Source organism: Lynx rufus, unplaced genomic scaffold (assembly GCF_022079265.1).
Source record: "Lynx rufus isolate CCGP_SWC_20201006 ecotype Redwood Valley unplaced genomic scaffold, mLynRuf1.p SCAF_3, whole genome shotgun sequence".
NCBI lineage: Eukaryota > Metazoa > Chordata > Mammalia > Carnivora > Felidae > Lynx > Lynx rufus.
This window is the reverse complement of record NW_025814845.1, coordinates 60,654,860-60,680,950: the sequence shown is the minus strand read 5'-3', so window position 1 is coordinate 60,680,950 and position 26,091 is coordinate 60,654,860. Positions and strand designations below refer to the sequence as shown.

Below are 26,091 nucleotides of genomic sequence, written 5' to 3'. Positions count from 1 at the left end.
CTTTATAATCCTTTCTTGCAATCTAACACACTCTGCAAAAGAAGTCTTAAAATAGTTTTTCCCTAGAATATAGATTAAGGTATTAGATTATGACAAACCTAAAAAGCAATCGAAATATGATCTGTTAATCAGTTTATAATATTTTAATAATATATGAATCAAATTCTCTTATAGATAATACGGTGTCTCCATCTACAAATATCTTAAAGTGATAGCCAGGTAATTCAAGAAAAATAAATTATTTCACTTGGTTAAGTATTTATTGAACATTTGATTCATGCTAAAAATATACAGTGAATATATCCCTCATCAGTACTAAAATTTCTGGGGGGAAATTATTTACAGTATTCTGTAAGAGCAGTTATATCAACTGTCAACATAAATTTTCTTCAATTTGAATAGTATAATAACCCTATTTTAATTATTAATTCGTCTCATTTTAAATTCCCTTGGTTTCTTAGACCAAAAATGAGAAAAAAGAAATAAAGCTCACCCAAAGCTGTGCTTTCAACTTACAAAATAATATGTAGAATATAATGCCATTTTTATAATAAAAATATACTTCTGTGCATGGAAACAAAATATGGAATTATATAAGGTAGTAAGTGAAAGATGGTCATTCTCCAGTATGGACTGTAGGTAACTTTTTGGGTTTTTTCCCCTTTATCCTATCTACAGTTTCTATTCTTTTCAGTAACAAAAATATATAATTTATGTGATTTTTTTAGCATATTAAAATTTTCTAGAAAAGCTTGACCAGTATAATAGGCATGTATATTTCCCATTTATTCAATAAAATATTTCTTTAAATAAAATAGTTTCACAAAAACCTCAGCTTCTCAAAGCCATCTTTAGGTGACTCAATGCTGGGATACAGAGCTGATGAGAAACTCTCAGGTGGGGAGACATGGACCAGGACCCCTGGCTTCTCTGGGTGGTAGGATAGCTATAGGCGGCTTGGGCATCAGGTCCCTATACACTCATATTCTGGAAGATGGTACAACACTCTCGCTTTTATGAGTTTCTTTTCCTATTTTGATAAATCTTCTTGGCATCAAGAATTACTGATTCTTCTGTCCTTATGTTTAGCCCTTGGGAGATCCAAAGCTTCCTTGAGTCAAATGGGAAGACCTAGCTGGAGATTGCATGGTGAGGGTACAAGTTTGGGACTGACAAATGAAAGCTGTTGGAATCACATTGGAGGAAGTGGGTGCTAACAGTCTCTCCAAGCACCTTCTGGGGAACAAGGTAGCTTGTAACTTGGAGCAAACCAGGCTCCAAAGTGGGGATCTTGAATGAAGATGGTTCAGGATAGGATTGTCATAACTTGATGGCACCAGATCATGCTTTTCTCCTCCTTAAAAAGTTCAAGTGGTAACTTATTTCTCTCCCTGATTTCATTTTCTACCCTCTCTCTGAAACCGTTTTTACCTGGCTCTAGCTATGCTGGTTTTCTTTGCTATTCCTGAAACTACCAAGTATGTTCCCAGCTCAGGGCCGTAGAATGTGTCATTCTCTCTGTTTGGGGTGCTCTTTCCCCCCAAACATCACCATGACTTATTCTTTCATTTCATTCAAGTGGCTGCTCAAATACCACCTCCTCAGATAGTATTTTGCACCTATCTATTCCTTTACTTGGTTTTCTTCCTCGTAGTCACCACTTAACATCATATTATACAGTTGTTTACTAATGGTCTTTCCTTTTCCCACTAGAACATAACCCTAAAAGATCAGGAATTTTGTTTGTTTTGTTCACTTCTGTGTCCCTAATGTCTAGAACAGTATCTGCACATAGTAGATGAAACTTACATGATCTTTTAAAATCACCTTTAAAATATAAGGTAGAACAACAACAACAACAAATATGTTGTATTCCTTTTTCTGCCAACCATAGGTAAATAGGATCTGGGCATTGAACTGGCATGTGGGAGGTGGAGTTAAATCAAACTACCTATCACATATTTAACAGGGAGCCATTTATCTAAACTTCTTGAGTTATTCCCAAACTTTCTTGCACTCAGTAAGATTTTTAAAAATTAATTGTGTTTCCTACTTGTCCTTCAACTCAAGAGAAGGCCACAATATTCAACTGGGTCTCATATCTTCATTTCTGGAGGTTTATTTTCTGACAAGTCTAGTTTTCAGAAAAGATAATCCATAAAAAAAGTTTCGTTGACCCAGCTCCAGTTCAGGCACGGAAATAATGTTCTTGTTTGTCAAGGAACCATAAAGAAACGAATCAATAACTTTCATAAGGTTATTTTAGAGTTCAATTCTTCTCCCCAAGTGCCCTTCCTCAGACAGCTTAGATAAACAATACCTTTTTCATTCAGTCTCATTTTAAAGTTCATGTAAAGCTCCTTATCCAGCCTCAAATAAAAAGAAGCAGAAGACACATATTGTTAAGGAAAGATAGGAGTCCTTATCTTTACATTAAATTCTCTTCTTTCAGGAGGAGCAAATGCCAAATGAGAGAGAAAATGGCAGACCACTTCCTGTCTGAGACCTATTTCAAAAGCTTGCTTCATGTAAGGCCCCCTTATGGAGTTTGTTGTTTTCCACACCAAGGACCTAAGTAGTTTCCCATTACTGCATCCTGGAGAGACTAGCTTGTACCTGATGTCTTCCTCCAGCTGTCTTAAAATGATAAACTCAAAGGCACCAGCTATAAGAAAATCAGTTTGGATACAGAAACAACAGTATGAATCACAGATGAAAAGACAGCTGCTACACATAACTGAAAATGTCTTTGTTCAACTGGCTGACAAGAGTCGCTGAACAGCATGCCAAGTTAACATCAAGTTCCTGTACATATGTTTCCTTAGGGTAGTGTGGTAGCACAGGCAGGGGCAGGGGAAGGAAAGGGAACAAGTTCCTGCCATGTGCCAGTATTTCCGTGAGTCCCCCATACACACGCTAGCCTATTGGTCCTCCCAGCAACTTGTGAACAAAGTATCACTACCTTATATTTTATAAAGGAGGGAATAGGGTGTCAAAAGACTGAAGGAATTGTCCACAGCACATAAGTCATGAATAGATCTGGATTCAAACCCACCTTTTTCTTCCATGCTCTACTATTGTCATATAATATCAATAACAATAGAATGCCTTCTATTGTATAGCAGTCTTACCAGTTCAAATCACACTTACTTCCATCTCTCACTCTACAAGCCAAAATTAGGCACAACAGGGCAGTGCTGCAAATCTTCAGAGGAAAGGACTGTGGGGTTAAGTGACTTATCTGCCTAAAATATTCCCCATGCCTGCAAAGCATACTCCTACCCCCTTTTAATCTAACTTCCATCATCATGTCCTCCAGGTCTCAGTTGAAATATTACTTCCTCAGGGAGGACCTCCCTGCCTCCTTGACTAAGGTAATATTTCCCTGCCCCATGTTCCCAAAACTTCCCCTACTTTTACAATGCAAGACTTATTCCTCCCAGGTCTATTTTGCCCAGAAAAGAAGAAGGAGAAAAATGGCACTTTCTGGATTCCAGACTCTGAGACACATTCAGATCTTTTATATTTCTCCCTAAAATATTGTGAGATAGATATCATCATCCCCACTTTACAGATGAGGAAACCAAGGTTCATAGGAGTTAGGTAATATTACCAAAGCTTATAAGTGATGGTACCTATATTTGAACCAGTGTCTATTAGATTCTGAAGCTTTTATTTTTCCAACCATACCCACTTCTGTACCCACAGCCTTGGTCTGTGAACACAAGGTCATACACCACATTAACTCAAGCAGCAATATCAGGATAGTAGAGTGGGTAAATGTGGGTTCAAATACCAACTGAATTGCTCCCTAGCTGTGGGATCTTGGGACAAATCTCTTAGCTTTTCTGAGTGTCCGTTTCCTAACATATAACAGATAAGACAGAACCAAAGAGTGATAGTAAAGATGAAATAAATTAATATACTTTTTTAAAAGTTTATTTATTTATTTTGAGGGGGGGGGGGGCAGAGAGAGAAGAAAAGAGAGAATCCCAAAGCAGACTTTGTGTTGTCAGCTCAGAGGCTGACATGGGGATTGATCCCATGAACCATGAGATAATGACCTGAGCCGAAATCAAGAGTCAGACACTTAACTGACTGAGCCACCAATGTGCCCCTAAATTAATATACATGTTAGCACAGTGACTGATACATAGGAAGCACTTACTAAATGTTAGATATGAGTTTGGTCACCTGTCACAACCTTAACCAGTTGATGATGGTATTTTCTGCTACAGAGAGTAGTTGTAACATTTAGAGCTTTAGAAAATCCTCCTGGAATCTCCAGTTTACAAGATAAGGAGGAGTTAACTTTCCCATAGCTTAAATGTTTACAAAATATTCCACTAGAGAGTGCTGTGGAAACTACACTCCTAGAAGAGTATACCAAAAAAAAAAAAAAAAAGAATCTCTTCAAAATGTAGAATAAAATTAAATGCCCAGTAAATGTGCTTCATATTCCAAATTCTGAAGCAATGGAAACACAGGCTTAGCTCTGTAACTCTTCTATTTTTTACGCACAGCTTTCTATTTATTCTAACACAATTCTGTTACAGTGAAAGGACAACCCAAGAACATCCAATGACAAAATAACCCTCATAAATTTCTAGAGATGTTACCTGCAGAAAAAGTTCTATAATGAATAAAAAGTCTGCCTCATATTTCCACTTTAAGTAAGTCAGATACTAGGGAGACCCTGGTATAGGTTAAGCTTATAATCACATTTTTCCCTCTAACAATTCAGCTCTTACACATTTCATTTCACACTCCTAAGGAAAATGAAGGAAAAAAATACGCATTCAAAATATTTGCACATGAAATTAAATTACTGCTATTCCATTATATCTCGTATTAATATTATTTATTTTGTCTTCCTCTCCCACTAGATCATTATCATTTGTTTTATAATTTGTTGTTCATTTGTCTCCCTCCCTTCCCAAGAGTAGAGACAATTTCTTTATATATAGATAGCTTTGTGTTCCCATAGTGACTAAAACATAATAGGCACTTACAATGTTTTTGACTGGGTTAATGGATGGATGGATGGATGGATGGATGGATGGATGGACATTCTCAAATTTGGATAATCACTAGCCATTTTGTGATGTAATTGCTGAAAAGCCAAATATATAGACAATAGCACTTCACTCCCCAGGCTGCCCAATAAAAGTCTTGCTCCTGCAATGGCCATTTTCAATATGCACTATCTGAAATCCTGCCTTCTAGACTTAGGTCTCAGTCAAGACCTTTACTCTGAAATGGCTCCTCTATTTCTGACTGAATGCCAGGCTCACCTGCCTGATACTGCCATGTTCCAGCATGCCAACACTGCACGTATCATTTGAAGTTCTGCTGCATGTCCTCAACCCCTCTTTTTTCCTGTAGCCAGGCTCTTAGCAGTTGACCTAGTTAAATTGGCCATCCAATAAATGGCTGGGAGCTGTACTGACATTCACATTCAACCAGGAAAAACCACATCCTAATATGCCTGTTTTCAGGCCTGAACAAGGCCCTGACTCAAAGACTTCATTACCGGCAACCTCACTATTTAATGTAAAGCAAGCTCTTAAACAGGGGCTACGCTGCCCTAAGAGGCATTTGAAAATTTGTTTTGAAGACTGAAGGTTGGGTGCTACTGGCATTTAATGGATACGGATCATAAATTCTAGATTTCATGTCATGCAAGACACTCTTGCACAAAGAAAAACTGTCCCATTTCCAGATGACATTTGAATGTCCTTCCAAACATTCATGTCAGTGAAAAATCTGTTTATAATTACCTGGTTATTATCCTAACTCTGTTTCACATATAAACACAAAAAAACTTATTGAGTGGTAATAATATGTACTGAATTATCCAAAAACTTAACTATCATGTAACTCAAGGGAAGACTGTACTTTATTTTGTTTAGAACTTTATGAAAATAACAGAAGACAAAAAAAAATTGTATTGGAAATTTTTTAGAAACTATGAATGTTTTATCAGATAACCAGTATCCCCAACCATAATTAATTGGAAATTCAAGAACAGCAAAATACAAACAAATGAGATTAATTTTTTTAACTGCATGCTGAACATAACTTAAAAGAATATTAGTTAAGTGAGGAGATAGCCCATTAGAAAATATCCAAACTGAGGGACAAAAAACAAAAAGTATTAGAAAAGAGCATGGGAGACACATGGAACATACTGTAAGGTTTAATATATAGGCATGTGAGGAAGAGACGACAGAAAATGGGCAAAAATAAATTTTTGAAAAAATAACAGCCAAAAAATTTCCAAAACAAAGAAAAACATTAAGATTCAAGAAGTGATAAAACTATCAAGCAGAATAAATATAAAGAAAATAATACCTTAAGCACATTGGAGTAAGACTACTGAAAACTAACAGTAAAGAATAAAATCTGTTTTTCCTCTCTATTCCGCCCCACATCCCCAGCCCCTAGCAACCAATTTCTATTTTCTGTTATATGAGTCTATTTTTTTTTTACTTTTTATTTTCGTCATTTTTCAAAGTTTTATTTATTTAAGTAATCTCCACACCCAGCATGAGACTTGAACTCACAATTCCAAGATCGAGTTACATGTTCTTCTGATTGAGCCAGCCAAGTGGCTCTTGACTTTTTTTTTTTTTTTTTTTTTTTTTTGAGATTCCACCTATAAGTGATATCATATTGTATTTGTCTTTCTCAGTCTGGCTCATTTCAGTTAGCATGATGCCCTCCAAGTTCATCTGTGTTGTCACAAATGATAGGATTTCCCTGTTTTTAAGGCTGAATAATATTCCTGTGTGTGTGTGTGTGTTTCACATTTTTTTTATCCATTCATCCACTGACTGTCACTTAAGTTGTTTCCATAAAGAAAAATCTTAAAGTCTATAGAGGGGTGGATTATTATCTTCAAAGATGAACATTAAACCTGATAGCCAACTTCTCCACAAAAAAAAAAATGATGGAAGTCAGAAAAAAAATCTTTGAAGTGATAAATAAAAACAATAATCAATTTAGGATTCTATACCCAGCAAAAATAGCCTTCAAAAAATAAAAGTGAAATAAAAACATTTTAAATTAATAAAACTTATGAGAATTTGTCACCTGCAGACCCAAACATAAAAAAGTAAAGGAAGTTCTTCAGGAAAACAGAACATTATTATAGATGGAAACACAGTAATGTAGGAAGAAACTGAGAGTAATGGAAAGGGCAAATGTGTGGGTAAATATAAAAAATAACTGCGTAAAACAAAAATAATATTTTGTGGAATTTAAAATGCAGGTAATATAAAATGGATAACAATAACATCTAAGACTGCAGAAAAGTAAATAAGTTTAAAGTGTTTCAAGGTCCTAGTACTAGTTGGGAAGAGATAAATAATTAATACATGTAATCTCTAGGATTACCACTAAAAGAAATAGTAAAAGCATGTATAACTAAAGAAGCTAACAGATGGGGAAATGAATTTTGTATTGATCCAAAAGAAGAAAAGAGAAAAAAGAAACACAAAACAGGAGAACAAACAGAAAACAAATAGTAAGATAGTAAATATAAACCTTCAAATATCAGTAATTATGAAAATGAAAATTAAAAGATTGTCAGATTGGATAAAAACAGTGAAATGGATCCAATAACATTGAGAGCCATTCTTGCAAAGTACCAATTGAACATCTCAAAGATAAAAAACCCAATTTGTATATGTATATAAATATATACATATTTGTACATATAATTTGTATATGTATATAAGTATATACATATTTGTATACATTTATACCTCTGCCCCATCCAAGATGGAATTTCAGAGACTAAATTCTTCAACCATTCAAGTCACCAAGAATTTGAGGATCTGTCACTGTGCTAAGCAACTGGGAATTACAAAAAAATATAAACTGGATACCGAAGAATACAACCCTGTTCCTTACATATGCACTTGAACTTGAAATACAGTTGAAGAAGCAAGATTTTGAAAATAATTAGGGAACAAAGGAAAAGAATAATTGAAGAGAGAACCTAGTATGGAAAAAGAGCACTGGACTAGGAGTTAGAACCTGCCTTCAGCAAGCTGGGCACACTAGACAAGATTCTTCCTCCATAAATTCAGACGCTAGAGCTCAATGTCCATAATCTAGAAATGAATTCTGGAGTCATACATCTGGGGGGTAGAATCTAGCTCCTTGACTTAATAGTTACAGAACCTTAAACAAGATAATTTCCTGACTAAGCTTCAGTTTCCTTTTATATAAAAAAAAAATAAAGATAATAAAACCTACTCAAGAGGAATATTAGGAGGCTAGATTACATAACACATTTTAGATTCCTCAGCACAGTGCCCAACACTTATAGGGTAGAGCAGAGGCTTCCAGTTCTCTATCCTTAGACCCTTCCTGTACTCCAAATAAATCTCTGTATGACCTCTGTTTGTCAGAGGGATCACTGTACATCTTTGTACAGAAGTCATAAAGCAGTTCATCATCTGCTTGATTTTTTTTCTCATGTGTGCATTTCATGACCATGTTCATCAATATACAACCACTCCTGATGTGCAAGTTACAAAGCTTACTTTTCAAAATAAGGTACCATATAGATAATGCATTTTTTTAATCAAACACTCAACTTTCCAACCCCATTTTATAATGCCCATTTTAAAATGTCTTTACACAAGTTATATGTCCATGCAATACTCATGGCTACTTTTTACTAAGCAACTATTATATACATACATTACATATGTATGTGTCTTATATATACATATATGTGTATATTACAGGTGTATATACATGCATATGTACACCTATAATATTCATATCACATACAAATATGTATTTACATGTGACATTTAATCCTTGCAAAAACCTTGTGAATTACTTAATTATTGCTTCTGTTTTCCAAAAAAAAAAAAAAAAAGAAACCAAAGCTTAAAAAAAAAAAAATTGGTGACTTATCATATAACTGGGAAAGCCAGAATTTGAAGGCAGGGCTGCTTAGTATCAAGAACTATGCTCTTTCAACTAAAAGATGATAGTTCTGGAGAGGACAGCTCTCAACAGGTTTCTGTATAACTGATCAACTGACCTAATTGACTTTGGCTGCTGTCACCACCTCCACCCCACCACAGTGCAGCTGGCAAGGATTTCTGCACAGGAAGGAATCTGGGACCAACAAGGGTAACCAGCTCTGCCGCAGCAACCTTACTCTCAATATCTTACTCAAGATCTTAAACTTCGAAGGAAACAAAAACAGCTTCTCCTCTAGAAATGTTTGAGGAAGCTTCCTATAACGCCACATGGCATAATAAAGTAATAATGATATGGTAACAAAACTGTACCAGACAACACTGCTCAAATCAACCTTCTTAATCTTGGCAAACGAGAAGAGTGCAATAATTACATAGCTGCTGCTATTTCCATGTCCTGGGTGAGTAGTGGAAAGTCTTCCAAAGTTCTAAGTCAGAGATGGTAGACAGGTTTTCTCACAGATGCCAGCTCTACCAAAAAAACACTTAAAATGCTGTGTTGAGGAGGATTCTGAAGCTCTGTCCAAGTAGGGTAAGTGGAAAAATTACTATTGCATGCCATGGGCTCAGGGTTAAATAGTGGGGAGGAGCAGAAGTTACCCATGCCATATGATCCCACATGCTACAGCCCACACAGTCTACCCTAAAATATTGTTCGCCATTGTCACTCGATTCAGGAATTAAAATGGGAAAAGAAAAAAAAAAAGGAAAAGAAAAAAGCAAGCAAGCTTGGTTTGGCCAAAACCACTGATATGATTAACTTTAATGCCAAACTAATCAACCACATTCTACTTTTCTTATTTTTCCATTAAGCTATTCAACTCTTTCCAGACATGTAAACCTTTCCTCATTCATAACCAGTTTACAAATGGGCTTCTGTTCTGCATCAGCTACTGTTCCCAAGAACACTCTGGCACAGGCCACGACTGGCATATGGGGTTAGCATCTTCACCTCTGGGAACATGGATTCCACCCCCATCCCAAACCAAGAGGAAATTAACTGCCAGTTCTGATGGGAATGACATATTGACTAAGTACTTAGACCAAGCAATCCACTCCTGCAGTCAGCAAAATACACAGTGGTTGTATTCTCTAACAACATAAGAATGCTTGATTAGATTTGCCTCAAACCTCACTGTTTGCCAGGAAGCCACTGAAGAGAAGCAGGGATCAGGTGTCTCCAAGGAAGACCCTCCCAGGGTTCACTGTGAAATCCAGAGGCAGAACCCAGAGCAATTACACTTCTGGTACAATTACCAGCATCACCCACTCCCTGCCAACTGAGGAGACTTGGCAGCTGAATAATACAGCTTTCATTTTACATTTCCACTCCAATTAGCTGACAGTACTAGTCAATTGGCTGCATCAAACAGAAAGCAAGAGAAGTTGAAAGGCCTCTGTGTGGTTTACAGAGCTGTGCCTCAGAGAACAATGAAGAGATGAAAGGGACTGAAAAGAGAATTAGGGGACCCACCGCAACAAAAGGGCCAGCTGCAAACAACCCACAGGTGGGACACATGGTTCAAGTGGTGCACCGGAGATATTTAAGCTTAATACTCATCCCACCTACTGTCTGTTCTACTAATGGCAAGAGAATTCAATCACTGCCCCTGTAAGGTCTGGTTGGGACTTAATAACATTGCACAGTATACATACATACAAAAAAGCACACATTCTTCTGAGAACTAGCCTCTCCCATCCTACCACACAGTCCACATTTACAGAGAAATTACTGAAATGAATGCAAAGTCCCGCTAGTGCTTAGGGGCTGTGTAAGGAATAGAAGACAATGAGTTTCGGGGTGGGTGGTAAGGGTTCACAGTCTCACTGATGAAATGCACACAGGAAACAAGGAACCATACAGTGGACAGCAGGGACAATGGGAGGGTGCAGCAGTGACTTTGAATAACTGAACCATTAGAATGTGCTGACCAGTGCCAGGATCCTAGGTGGATCCCACAGAGGGGTTCTAATAGATTCCACTGGAGTTCTCTGAAGTTCTGGCTGGAAAACTGCAGTAACTCTTCCAGAGCTGAGCAGAATCAACCAGGGCCTCAGGCCCAGTAATAGTCCACACTGAACCCGGCAAGTTTCCACATGCTGCCCCGTTCTCCTATATTCTTCCAGAGCTTAGAGGAGCCTAATCACAGCCCTTGTAAACAGCCTGGGAGAGTTCTGTCTGGTCACATTGTGGACAAACCTAAAATTCCCAGTGCCCTTGGGGGAATGGTTCTTTTAAAGACAGAACATACATTATAATTTGTTTCCTGGGCTTCATCCAAAATACACTATTTCAGCCTTTATCCATTTGGGGCCCTGTGATTGACATTTAATATGGACTGAAGGGGTTTTGTGATCTTGTCCCAAAGCTGAATGTCAACTGTGGGAAAGAGGAAGCATTCACTTGCAAATCAGGGTTTGCCACCCTCTTCTTGGTGGCTTAGGGTCTCGCAACTCCATAGAACCACACGTCCTTGAAGCCCATGTTCAATGCAGGCTGAGTGGTTCAACCCAGACACTATTCTAAAGGTGAGAGGACCTAAGCCAGGCAAATGTAAAGAATGAGAATGAGTAAGAACAAGTGTTACAAAGTCATTAAATAGCATGTTATTTAGCTGATCCACCTAAGTAAAGACAGAACATATGCAAATTTTTAAGGTTTCTAATACATATACAAAAATACCCTCAGGTAATTTTACTTCAAATATCAATTAAACAGCCCAGAAGTTGTTTACTGTCACATTAACTTTGTGTACATACAAGGATTTGTTGCAAAGAAGGCAAAAAAAAGTCTTAAAACACCACTAGAGACCACTAAAAAAAAAAAATGGCATTTTTAATCTTTATGATAAATTTTATATTCCCACCTTTTTTCGGTTTAAAAAGTAGATAGCTGGTCACATATTATTTTTTATAATAAACATGTGCTAATTCCTTTTAAAAAGAAAGAAAAAGAAAAAAGTGTTACTACTATTCTTGAAACTTCTGAAAGTTTGCATACCTGCCAAGTTGAGATAAGCTCCCAAATAAAATGACTGGTAAAAGAGGAAGCAAGTAAAATTAATGGATGCATTTTGGATGTTGAGTTTGATAAGTTCTTTATAGATTTTGGGTACTAACTCAACACCCAAAAAACAAATAATCCAGTGAAGAAATAGGCCAAAGACATGAATAGACACTTCTCCAAAGAAGACATCCAGATGGCCAACTGACACATGAAAAAATGCTCAACATCACTCATCATCAGGGAAATACAAATCAAAACCACAATGAGATACTACCTCACACCTGTCAGAATGGCTAACATTAACAACTCAGGCAACAACAGATGTTGGCGAAGATACGGAAAAAGAGGATCTCTTTTGCACTGCTGGTAGGAATGCAAACTGGTGCAGCCACTCTGGAAAGGAGTATGGAAGTTCCTCAAAAAACTAAAAATAGAACTACCCTACAACCCAGCAATTGCACTACTAAGTATTTATCCAAGGGATACAGGTATGCTGTTTTGAAGGGGCACATGCACCCCCATGTTTATAGCAGCACTATCAACAATAGCCAAAGTATGGAAAGAGCCCAAATGCCCATCAATGGATGAATGGATAAAGAAGATGTGGTATATATATACAATGGACTATTACTCAGCAATCAAAAAGAATAAAATCTTGTCATTTGCAACTACATGGATGGAACTAGAGGGTATTATGCTAAGCGAAATTAGTCAGAGAAAGACAAAAATCATATGACTTCACTCATATGAGGACTTTAAGAGACAAAACTGATGAACATAAGGGAAGGGAAGCAAAAGTAATATAAAAACAGGGAGGGGGACAAAACATAAGAGACTCTTAAATATGGAGAACAAACAGAGGGTTACTGGAAGGGTTGTGGGAGGGGGGGATGGGCTAAATGGGTAAGGTGCATTAAGGAATCTACTCCTGAAATCATTGTTGCACTATATGCTAACTAACTTGGATGTAAATTTTAAAAATTAATTTAAAAAAATTTTTAACAAATCAATGAATGGATTAATCCCATACCTCTGGATTAGATGACCTCTGGATTAGATGATTTCCTGTCTGACCGGTCTCTGAGATCTTATGGCTCTGACTCTTCCCTTAATTCAATTAGACCACACTGAACATGAGAAATATGCTAAAAATTTTCTCCATTTGGCTCCTGAAAAAAATATCTTGTCCACAATACAGGAAAATCACCACTACAGTTAACAACAGGATCGTAGCTATATACATAGTAAAAAATGTATCTTTCTTCTTTTTAAAAAATGTTTATTTATTTATTTTGAGAGACAGAGAGCATGAGTGGGGGAGGAACAGAGAGAAAGACATACATATAGAATTCAAAGTAGGCTCCAGGCTCTGAGCTGTCAGCACAGAGTTGGATATGGGGCTCGAACCTACTAGCCGTGAGGTCATGACCTGAGCTGAAGTCAGATGCCTAAATGACTGAGCCAGCCAGGCACCCCTAACAGTTATATTTTTTGAGAAGTGCCTAGACTTGTCTCAACTTAAATTTTGTCGTCCAATCAGTATCTGTCCTAACTACTCAATTCAATTTTTCAATGTGGCAGAAAAATATCCACAGACAACATGTAAGTGAATCAGCAGGTCATATTTAAGTAAAATTTTATTTACGAGCACTGACACATTGTTTTCATGAAATATTTTTCTTCTGGTTTTTCAACCACTTAAAAATATAAAACCCACTTTTAGCTTGCCAGCCACAGGCTGGATTTGACCTGCAAGCTATAGCTGGCCAACACCTGATCTACTGCATCAAAAGAGAGAGAAACAGAGAGAGACAGAGAGAGGAAAAGAATTGATCAACAAAATAGATTGTGTTTGTATCATTCCAGAGGGATAAGTGAGGGATGGCATTCAAGCTTCTATAGTACAATAGCACCTCTGGTCAATTTGGAGTTGATAAAATGAGAGGAATCTCAAAAGAGTTAATCACCTACTCCAACCCACATCACTTCTGTCCCTTGACTCTTGAGCCTGCTGATAAAATTCTAGCCACTGTTCCTGTCCTTGAGCTGTACTAGAAGATATGGGATGAGCAAGATTGTCATCCCTGCTGTCAGTAAGAATGATGGGCCGTCATTACCTGATTCTAGACTGAAAAGAAAAGTATTAATGCTTGGATACCTGCCTATCACAAAGCAAAGCAACTCATTTTCTGCAGAGAAAACAAAAGGAACTGACTTCTGCCAATGGAAAGATCCCTTCATGAAATTTATTATCTATGGAGTGGCAGAAAAAATAGGCCCAACAAAATGTTAAATTCCAAATTTGTAGCAGCAAGGCAATTACTTATCCTGACACCTCAAGTAAACTCTGGAGAAAGCTCAACCTTCTCTACAAAGTTTATTATTAGACCTCAAGGATTAAACAGATATCTCACACAAATATATTTTAAATCCAACATGATACTTAGATGCTTAATCAATTTGACCTGGCAGGTGGCTCTTTTAAAAGCTTTTTAAAATACATTTTCATTTAGTAGTATATATTATTGTCCAAATTGGCTAATATCAACCCTACCCATGATCAATTGTTGTTAGGTCTAAAAAAAAAGCAATTAGGAAATATATTATTTGTGTTTCAACTTCAACTATTTATAAGCAGATAGTACATCTTTTACTTGTTTAAAAAATTTTCAGTGTTCTGATTTCCTAAAACAATTGCTCTTTGGTATGAACTAAAACACACTCATGAAAATTCAAATAGAATTCATTTGCTAATAGGCAAAAATGGTCTTAAATGAGGTAGAACTTCATTCTTAAACAAACAAGTAATTCACTGATAACAGATGTATAAATAGGACAACAATTCATGGATATGTTAATTGTCCTTCCCTAATAAGGACATTAAATAGCATTTGGTTTATAGCATGAAAAAATAAAATCATCTTCAAGATGAGAAAGAGAAAAATCAGCAAAAGAATGCAATTACCAGACAAGCACCCCCTGAATTATAGCTGGAGCTAAAATCCCATATTAGAGAAAATGAATCCTGAAATAGACAATGTTTCTTCTGTAAGGACAGAAAGGAATATGTCTTTTGTAATTTACAAATCCAACTTTGTGAATTGAAAGAAAAAAGAAATCATTTTAATGACCATATCCTAAGAAATTTCATGTTTTACGTTTGAAAAATCACAGAGTAGGCACAGTTCAGAATATTTTGAGGCAAGCAAACCATAGGTATCACCTTTTCTTCAATCCCAACAGCCAAATGGTTTCCCCTTCCTTCCTACAAGACATGGGTAGCAAGTGGGTTGCTCTGGGCTCAGAGGGGTTCAGGACCATCATATATTTCAAAATCTCTAGGAAGAGTGGTTTGATTGATTCTGGGGCTAACCCTCCAGAATTTTAAGAGCAGGGTCAAAACGATGGGGTCCAAAGATTCTTAGACAAGATCTAAGAGTTAAATAAGAACCCAAGTTTCAACCAGGTATCATAAGGCAAACAATATGCACTTGGCTATCAGTCCCCACATAATCCCCTTCACTCTTGCAACTGTCCACCCCTGGCTTAGTGTGCTGCAATATTCAGATAATGAACTATGCTATACTAGGAAAACTTGTAGTCTACTCTTCTCCAGAATATCTTGAACAAATCATAGCAAATGTAACATATTTCCAGATATACCAAAATTCACCACACACTATGAACAAAAAGTGAGTTTTGGGGAAGCATAGTGTGCTACAATTTAAACACAGATCCTTGGGGCACCTGGGTGGCTCAGTCGGTTGGGCATCCGACTTCAGCTCAGGTCATGTTCTCACACGGTTCATGGTTTGAGCCCGCATCAGGCTCAGGCTCTGTGCTGACAGCTTGGAGCCTGGAGTCTGCCTTCGATTCTGTGTCTTGCTCTCTATGGCCCTCCCCTACTCACACTCTGTCTCATTCTCCCTCTCAAAAATAAATAAACATTATTAATTAATTAATTAATTAATTAACAAAAATACAGATCCTTTGAAGACTGTTCCTTTCCTTGTCTCTGTGTGTATTCCTGAAAACAAAGCTTAGGAGTCAAAGGGAAGTGACCATGATGGACGGAATAATCATATTTCATTCAGTGATGCTTACAACAATTTATGTTTTTGATGTGTGTGTGTAAGAGAGAGAGATCTTTTAATTAAGTTCATAAGTGAGAGAGGATAGGAGCTTGCAATAACTATTGTCCAGTGAACTAGTGCTGAGAATCTGATACAGTACTAGGTGAAATCACTCATCAAAATGTCAGTGATAATAGAAGCAACAGATTCAGCCGACCTTGAGGAACTGCCCTTAAAGGTAACAAAATAAACATAGGGACAAGCTGAGGAAACACAGGAGATGAGGAAGGCAATCTCTCCTCCCCAAACTAAATCTTCAGTCTGCCCCCATCTCCCTGCCTCCAGGGTCACCTCCACTCCAGGCCACCCTCATCTCTCACCTGGGCTGTGGCTCTCATAGATCTGACAGGGTACTCCTCTTCCAGACACACCCTCCAACAATTTTCCCCACAGCACCCAGAGTATGCTTCTTAAAACACAAATGAGAGCATATATTTGTCAAACTCAAATATGTCAATGGATTTTCAATGATCTTAACAAAAGTCTAAATTCTTTACCATGGCCTGCCAGGCCCCTGTTCTAGCCTCACTCCTCTCTGCTCCCCTCTCCACATTAGTCAGATGGACTCTTTGAAAATGCTTTCCTCTGACCAGGTGATTGCTTGCCTCAGTACACCCCCCCACCTTCTGCCCGCCCGCCGCCTTCTTCTCCTGACCAGGCTCCTTCTCATTCCGTTTCACCTCTTCATCCATGTCCTCCTGACTGCCCTTTCCAGTAGGCTCCAATTCTTCTCTAGCATGGCTTCCTGTTTCCTTTCATGGCTTGATAACAACTGGAAATCATTCTGTTTGTCTGTTTCACTCCTTGAAAGGTAAGGCCCTGAGAACCTGAACCATGCCTGTTTTGTTTACTACTGAACCCCCAGTACCCAGAACTGTGGTTATTTGTGGAATGAGAAAATAATTGATGTCCCTCCCATTCCTCCTTCCTTTCCTTTCTCTCTCCCATCATAATAAAGGTCTCTAAGAAATATACCACTCACCAAAAAATAAATTCTTAGTTGGTGCATTCATTAAATAATTCCTTCATGCATGCATTCACTCTCAGATTTACTCATTTATAATAAATATATACAAGCCTCGTGTTCAAATCATGGGAAGAAAAGCAGGAAAAGAGGTATTGATTATGTTAGTGTGTTTTGTCTAAAAATATAGAATGATAGCTAAATTAAACTGAGTTAAAAGTTTTTTAAGTATTTATTTATTTATTTTTTATTTTTTTATTTTTTTATTTTTATTTTATTTATTTATTTTAACAGAGAGAGAGCACATGTGAGCATGAACAGGGGAAGGGCAGAGAGAGAGAGAGGGAGAGAGAAAATCCCAACAAGGCTCCACACTGTTAGCACGGAGTCCAATGTGAGACTTGAACTCATGAACTATGAGATCATGACATGAGCCAAAACCAAGAGTTGGGTGCTTAACCTATTGAGCCACCCAGGTGCCCCTATACTAAGTTAATTTAAAAAGGAACAAGGGCCAGATGTTTGAAAGAGAGACATTTGGAAGACATATCTAGACAGGCTTGGGGTCCCAACCATTTTATGGGGAAAAATAGCTTGTTTCTCTTCTATTTAATTTTGCTTCATTCATTCATTCACTTGTTTAAAAAATAATCTATACTGTGTCCCAAGTATTGTACCAACAGGTGGGCATACCAATGGCAAACAGCAGGTCAAGGAGAAAAAGGGCCTTGGATTTGAAAGAAATAAGATATGGTATTATAGGTCCTGCAATAACCTTGGGGAAGGATAGTGCTCAACCAATGGTGGACACCAAAAATACAAGGAAGCAACATATTCCAGAAGAAAAGAACTTTTCACCAAAGAACGTTTTATACACACACATGTTCATAGCAGCATTATTCACAATAGCTAAAAGGTGGAAGCAACCCAAGTGTCCATCAATGGATGATGGATAAACAAAATGTTTATGGATAGACCATAAACATATGGTAAATGTTTATGTATACACCTCTATACATACAATGAAATATCACTGAGCCTTAAAAAGGGAAGCAATTCTGACACATGCTACAACATGGATGAACCTTGAGGACGCTATGCTAAGTGAAATAGGCCAGTCACAAAAGACAAAGACTGTGTAATTCCATTTATATGAGGTACCTAGGGTAGTCAAATTCATAGAGACCGAAAGTAGAATGGTGGCTGCCAGGGCATGGAGGTAATAGGAAATGGGGAGTTGTTGTTTAATGGGTACAGAGTTTCAGTTTTCCAAGATGAAAAGAGTTTTGTGGATGGTTGCACAACAATGTGAATATGCTTAACACTACTGAACTTGTACACTTAAATGGTTAAGATGGTAAATTTTATGCCATGCATATTTTACTGCTATTAAAAAATTTTATAGACCATAATGAAGTTAAACAGAAGAGCTGAGACAGCCATCAGATGTGCTCCAAACCTCAGTTCTTTCTGCACCAGAAAGGCAGGCTTCCACATCGGCTAGTGACTAACTGCTTTAGAGGAAGATGGCATCTCAAGGAACACAGACGTTATACCTGGATCATAAGGTCTAATAGGACAGCCTTTGTGCAAAGAAAGCTGTCTTTCTGTCCCCTAATTCTGTGACAAGGGCCCCTCAGTTCATCCAAGGCTGTTAAAACATGACTAGCTAGTAATGCTGTGTGAGGACAAACAAATTAAAATAAACAGCAAGCAAAAGCCAGGTAAGGGTTCCACAACTCACTTGCATACAGCAAATGCTATTTCTCTCAGTTACGAATGAGTAAATTAATTGGTCTTGGCACAAGCGACTTACTGGCTTGAGGAAAATTTCTGCTGTAAAATCAAAAACACTCTTCACAGGCAGCCCTCAAGGAGTCTGAGAGGTATCCGTGAAGGGTGCTACTTTTATCAAGATGTCTGTGGATGTTCAGACACAATAAAGGACTTGCTTTCAAATTCTCCAGCAAAAAAAAAAAAAAAAAAAAAAAATGGGGAAGGCAGATGAAACAAGATTGCCAAAATATTAATAATTCTTGAAGCTAGATAAAGGTTGCATGGGGTTCATTATATTATTCCCTCTAATTCTGTGTTTACTTGAAAATTTCTGTCATAAAATTTATTTTTTAAATGTGCATGTGGCAGAACAATTTATGATAGACTGTGGATGACTTTAAGACAGACACAGAATTTAGATTATTCCTAACCCATCAAGATACTATAAAATTAAGCAGGAAAATTTATTGCTGGTAGAATGTTATGGTGCCTTTTCCCAAATGAGTTACAGAACACAAGTGCACAGGCTGGGAAAAGGACCAAGAAATAAGAAAGGAGACTTCTAGCCTCTGCCTTTTTCAGCTATAACAACCAAATATACTAGGGGAGCCATGGCAGGGAAGTCAGCTCCCCCCACCAAATCCCCATAGCCAACTACTTTCCTGAAGATGCAGAAACCTTATTGTCTCATGCTCCAACTAAAAAAAAAAAAAAAAAAAAAAAAAAAAAGATATTTATTTATTTATTTATTTATTTATTTATTTAGAGAGGAAGGGAGGGGGGAAGTAGGGGCAAACAGAGGGAGAGAGACAGAATCCCAAGCAGGCGCTGCACTGTCAGCACACAGACTGATGCAGGGCTTGAACTCATGAACCGTGAAATCATGACCTGAGCTGACCCCAAGAGTCCATGCCCCACTTGCACTCCAGCTTTGTTCTAAATCCAGTGGTAACCATAAATAATGAATCCAACATCTATTAAAGTTGTCCATGCACATTTGATTCCCAAGAATTATGCACATGAGTGTTTCTAACTTGAAAAAGCATCCACTTTGTGGTTGATTAACTTCCAATCTTGGGAGGTCACCAAGGTGACAATCAATAAAAACTGAGCAAAAGCAATAGAAGGAAATTTTTCCCGGTTAAGAAGAATGCTCAAGAAGTGTTTGCTGAGTTAATGAATTCAATAAATAATTATTTAAAGCCATCTGGGGCAACTGTCTACTGCCTTCTTCCTCTCTGTGGTTTTCATATTTGATACAGAAATCAGTTAAAGTTTCACCCTTTAAAAGTTCATATTCTTCCAGTAATCAACTATGTCTATTACACATTTTAATAATATTTATGCTGATTATACAAGCTGTACATGCTTAGTCTGGAAAACTTGGGAAATAAGACATGAATAAAAGACCCAAAATAATCACTTTTCATCATTTTGGTTTCTTTCATTCATACCTTACAGAAAAAAAAAAAAAAAAACAAAATATATAAGTGTCCTAAAGGGAGATGCTGGTAAAAAAAAATTACAAACTTCAGTTAGAAGATGAATATGTTCTGGGGATCTAATGCACAGCATGGAGGCTATAGTTGTATTGTATACTTGAAATTTGCTAAGAGAGTAGATTTTAGCATTCCCACTATATAAACACACAAAATTGGTAACTGTGTAAAGTAATGGAAGTGTTTATTAACTTGACTGTGATAATCATTTCACAGTGTATGTGCATATCAAATTACCACACTGTACACTTTAAATACATACAATCTTGTCAATTATACCCTGGGGTATAAAGCCTCAGGGGAAAAAAGAAATAACATCCCCACATCTTTTATAGCTAGGTGTGTTCATCCAACAATGTTTTAGCCAGTGGCAAGTCTATGGAATGAGGTATATAACTTAGAAGTCATATCCAAATGAACAAAAGAAAGAGAAACATGTCCTATTATGCCCATTTCCCTTGGAACGCAAATGTAGGGGTAAGCCTTTGTAACAAAGATCAACAGGATGGGTACCCCAAACTATACCAAACTCTAGCCCTGGTAGGCCACTCAGACCTCAACCTTCAGGTTGGAAGCAATTATTTCTCCAGCTTCCAGAAGTATTGGCTGGAAATTGGTCTTAGCTACAGGGAGCCTCTCTCCATAATATTCCCCCACTGAAGGTAGCCTGCATGCAGTTACTGGTCTGTAAGGAGTTGCAACCCCAGGTCTCCTTGCCCAGATGCATGACCAATTCAGAAGAGCCATCCCAATGCCAGAGCTCCCCTTAAGATCAGCTGGTCTCTATTGATAACTGCATCACAGTGCAACTTCTCTCTGCTCAGTATTGCTTTCCTCATTCTCATATATGTTTTGTCCAAGGGTACTCTCCAATAAAACACCTACACACTGATTTCCATTGCAGTCTATTTCTCAGAGAAACTAACCTTAGCCAAAGAGCTACTGTTATTTGCTGTGTCAAAACAAGTAGTATCTATATTCTAACTAATCCAAGTATCTATTACATGTTGATCCCAGGACTGGAATTCTAAATTAAGACACCACATTTTTGACCTCATGATCATGGAAAATGGCATGTAGTGAAAGGCATGCAAATAAGGAATAAATAAGTATGGTTATAGGGATTTGACCATCCCTGGTCTTATAAATACCACCAGGCTTGCCCCACATCACTTTGAAGGAAGAAAAAGTCAGTCTTGTTCCCAAATTTCAACATCCTTGCATGCTCATTGCCTGGTTCCCTTAGGACAGGGCAATTCCTTCCTTCAGATGATCTGTTTGGACATTCTTCCTTTATTTGCCAGCCTTGCCCTTCCTCAAGCTCCTCTGACTCAAGCTGTCTCTTGATCTTGGGAGACAGCCCACATGCATAGCCCATAGCTCCAGATCAGAGGCACAGCCCCAGGTCTCGGGGAAGAGTTTCCTTCATGCCCCCTCCCAATGTATAACCCATCCCTTCCTGAAATCTATTCTGACTCCTATACATATCAATTTGCTGTACCAGGCAATTACTTTCTAGATGAAACTTCTCACTATAACGCAAGCACCTAAACATCCACAGCTGCCCTCTTCTTTGCCAACAAGTTCCATCATACCCAACAGAGAAGTCATATTGCCCACCACCATACATACTTTGGGAAGAGGACACTTCCATCATGGTAAGAGGAAATTGCTGTGTGCATCTGAAGCTGTGGTCCTCAGAGGATGTGAACATGGGATGCCCACAGACTCTCTGCTTTCCCAGGAGGAAAGCAGCTTATTGCTTTTCCTAAGACACTGCCACCTAACAGACACAATGATTTTATAAACTAACAACCATTGGCTTCTGCCAAGAGTTCCAACACTTATAATCCCCTTGCTCTGCCATGACTGTGAATGTAATAATTCACATAAGACAAAACTATTTCCTGTAAGTGTATCATCCTTTTCATTGGCAAGGACAGACAATGGCACATGAACCATCCCTATGGCCCTGATTTCCCAGGGCAGGCAAGTGCTCCTGACGTATGAAGATCTTTGGGTGGAAGAAGGCAAAGCTGAGAGACTCTACAGAAGTCAGGAAAGCCGCAAAATATAACTTGTATCTTACAAATCAGAATGCCTTTTTCCAGGATGAGTGCCTACTTACTATGAGCCAGGCCCTGTACTAGTTGCTGAGGCTCCAAAGCAACCTAGATGGAGGTCTGAAGGAGCTCAGTGGGAGAATAAACAGTAAGTTTAAACACAAAACTGATCAGAATGGGTAATTTACATGCAAGATGATGAGTGCTATGACAGAGATATGCATGACTTAGAATGGGAACCAGACACCAGGGTCCTCAGCCAGCCTGGAGGAGCAGAGGCTTCTGGGAAGTGGTGATACCTGGATTGAGTCTTAGAAGCAGTTAAATGTGAAGGCTGGGGGTGCAGAGAAGGAGGCAGAACAGGCAGTTCTAGGAAGAGGAAAGTGTGGGAACACAGAGAGAGACAGGAAGCGACATGGGTGTGGGGTCTACTACCTACTACATAAAGGGCAAGGCCAGGAATAGCAAGAGATGAGGTGGGTGAGCTCAGCAGAGGCCAGGGAAAGGATGTAAAGAACTTGGGTAACTCTGCTATGCGAACCTCAAACAGGAGCCAGAGAAGTACTGGGAACTAGGGCATAGGGAAAGAAAGGGTGCGGAGTTAATGAGCTGTTCTGGAAAACACAGGCTTTTGGTCAGCTCGGTTGGAAGGTAGGCCAGCAATAAAGAACACAAATGAAATTAGCCTCCTTGAATTTACTCAGAATCAAACACTCTTCTTAATTAAGAGCAGTTATTTTCAAAGGTCAGTTTCAATGAGTCCTGCTATGACCCTCACAGTAACAAACAAGTATCCAGAGGGATCCTCACAGGTTAAGGTTCTGTCCTCAGACCCACAGAAATGCACAAACCTGAGGAAAAAGTAATCAGAGGGTGGCCACAACTTTGAACCTTTATCGAGTCTTCTCCAACCCCTCTAGTCAAACAACCCTTCTGTGATGATGCATCCCTTTGTGTATGTAAAATCTACTGGATTAAAGCTTATGTTAATTTCTTGGGAAACTCCCTAAGTCTTCTAGCTGAAGACTTGAAACATTCTTGACTTGTCTGCAATACATTTTCAAAACCAGTATCTCCTCTTAGAATGTGTTTTATTTCTGCAAAGGGATGATTCTACCTATTTAATGTTGGGTCTTACTGGTTTCAATTTCAGAAGGCGGCATCTTTTGGCCTGCATTTCTGAAGACACCTCCGATTTGGGACATTTATCCCCAGTCTCCATATGGTACAGAGGAAAGAATGAGGGACTAACCTCTAGGTAGTATGCAGTGGACCTCAGGCAAGACATCTATCTTCTCTGGCCCTATTTTTTTTTAACTTTTGAATAAAAAGTCACTAGACCACATGATTCTCAAATGCTTTCTGGTTCTGACACTGCTTTCTGAGATAATTTCCTACTAAGGTAGAAATTACTGATCACAGATAGTTACCCAAACCCTAGGGACTGGAGAAGGCGGTGTGGTGATAAAGGCGTTAACATGTAAAGGGAAAAGAGAAGCCACTCATGGGCGAGAGAGGGGAGAGAGACGGGAAAAAAGGCCAGAGACTCTGGTCCTAGCTGAAAACAGATGACTCACTCGAACAAGGGCACTGAGGAAAAGATAAGATAGAGTACTATTGACAACAGTGTAGACAGAGTATAGGGAACCCCAGGCAACAGCAGAGAGCCAGGAAGCCATTACCACCACTAGGCCTGAAGGGACATGGCAGAGAACCCAGAAGAGCTGTAGCCTTCGGAAGCAGAGGAACTCAACCAACCACAGACAACTCACAGGGTAGGAGCTGGGGGAGTACGTACCCCACCCCACTCTCCTGCAGCCCTGCATTTCCTGCCCATTGCCTACACCTAACTGGAAGCCAAAGGGGAAAGAGTCTATTAACACAAGCCACCTCCAACACTGTAGAACAGAGGGAGCAGTAGTTCTGGAGGGGCACATGGAAACTATCCAATCAACACACTGTGTCTACTACACAGTTAGATCTCTGTGGCCCTAAATAGGCAGGTGTTTTGTGCTCATCAGTAGACCCCTGCCAGCCTTCTGCAGGAGTGATCAGTGTGTGATAAGGTAAGGAACAAGCTGGATCAGAATCAGGAATGTTGGAGCAAGGGTAGACTTGTTCCCTATAGTTTCAGAGAAAGAATAAATAGGGAAGAGAGGGTAAGAAAGAACTGGGAACTCTTAGAAGGCTAAGGGTAATTCCAAGAGGCTTCCTGAAAACCAAAATCCAGAGACACAAGCCATGAACCACCTAGGAAGTTGGGTATTACATAAGATGATTTCTAGTAAGCCGTTTACTGCTTATTTCAACAGGTGTTTGTGGGCCCATAGGCCCACGATGTCACCATGAGATGGCTTCCCAAGAGTGCATGGAGCTTTTTACTCAGGGACTCTGACATTTAGCTGCTCCGAGGGTATATGTACTCAGGCGAGTAGAGTTACACATACACTGTGTGCAGGAGAAAACTCCTAATACAGCAAAATCTCATTCATTCATTAGTGACTGCATTTGAATTTGAGGTATCTCAGAGTAGGTTAAGGATTTTTTAAAAACTGCGGGTAAATGTTTTAACTACTGAACAGAACAAAGTCCAAGAAGTACTTTACAGGCAATGATATACATGTGAATAACAGGTATTCAAATTATACTTCATTTTTCTTTGTTTAGTAGGACCTAAACCAGGCAATGCTTTTCCTTAAAAGGACACTTATACATTGTATGAAGCTGAGAAATTCACGGAAGAATATCCATACTTCTAAACCTTGTTCACCTTGAAGACTTGTTACCATAAGCATGTATTACTTTTGTAATAAATTATAAATGCAGAAAAGTTTAATATAAATAAATAAGCAATGGGACGCTTGGGTGGAGTCAGTTAAGTGTCTAACTTCGACTCAGGTCATGATCTCTGGTTCAGAGTTCGAGCCCTGCATGGGGCTCTGTGCTGACAGCTCAGAGCCTGGATCCTGTTTCAGATTCTGTGTCTCCCTCTTTCTCTGCCCCTCCCCCACTTGGGCTATCTCCCTCTCTCTCTTTCTCTCTCTCTCTCAAAGATAAATAAACATTTAAAAAAATTTAATGAATAAATAATTATATTTTTAAAAAAATACAGCTCTACAAATAAAAATTTTCATCACTTAAAACATATCTAAAGAAACCTAAATTGGGAAGGCTTGACACTGCATTTGCCCCACACATTCATGTACCCTTCATATGCCCTTGAATGTAGAGGAAATACCACCAGCTAGGGAAAATTGTAACAGCCTGGTTTCTCAATCAGGAGTCTTGAGACCTGATTCCTTTTCAAACTTCTCACTGTAGATTTGCTAATTAGTTTAGTTCACTGAACTAGTTTCTTGAGAAGTAAGATAAAATAACACTTACTTCATAGACTATTGCCAGGATTATAGAAGTAACCAGAAGCAAGCGTCTAACATTACTGTATCTTCCTCTTCCCCTTTAAAAACCTAACAAACATCAGGCTAGTTTTTCTACATATTTTTGAAATATGCAGAGGTATCAAGATTATATTTCTCCCATTTACATGAAAAAAAAAAAAAAAACTTTAAAAGCTTCCCTAACTCTATAGCCCTAAACATTTCCTATGAACCTTTACCTATCTGAGACAGTCCAAAAGGTGA

The 26,091-nt window shown here is 38.3% G+C and overlaps 1 protein-coding gene across 1 annotated transcript in view; it reads right to left on the bottom strand.

The window, feature by feature from the left end:
• Nucleotides 1-16,840, bottom strand: part of FRAS1 (Fraser extracellular matrix complex subunit 1) — a 293,351-nt gene extending 276,511 nt beyond the window's left edge. The window contains exon 1 of the mRNA XM_047092267.1: nucleotides 16,772-16,840. Within this exon, the coding sequence (XP_046948223.1) occupies nucleotides 16,772-16,840 (69 nt within the window). The remainder of the gene's footprint in view (nucleotides 1-16,771) is intronic.
• Between the last annotated feature and the right edge of the window lie 9,251 nt (nucleotides 16,841-26,091).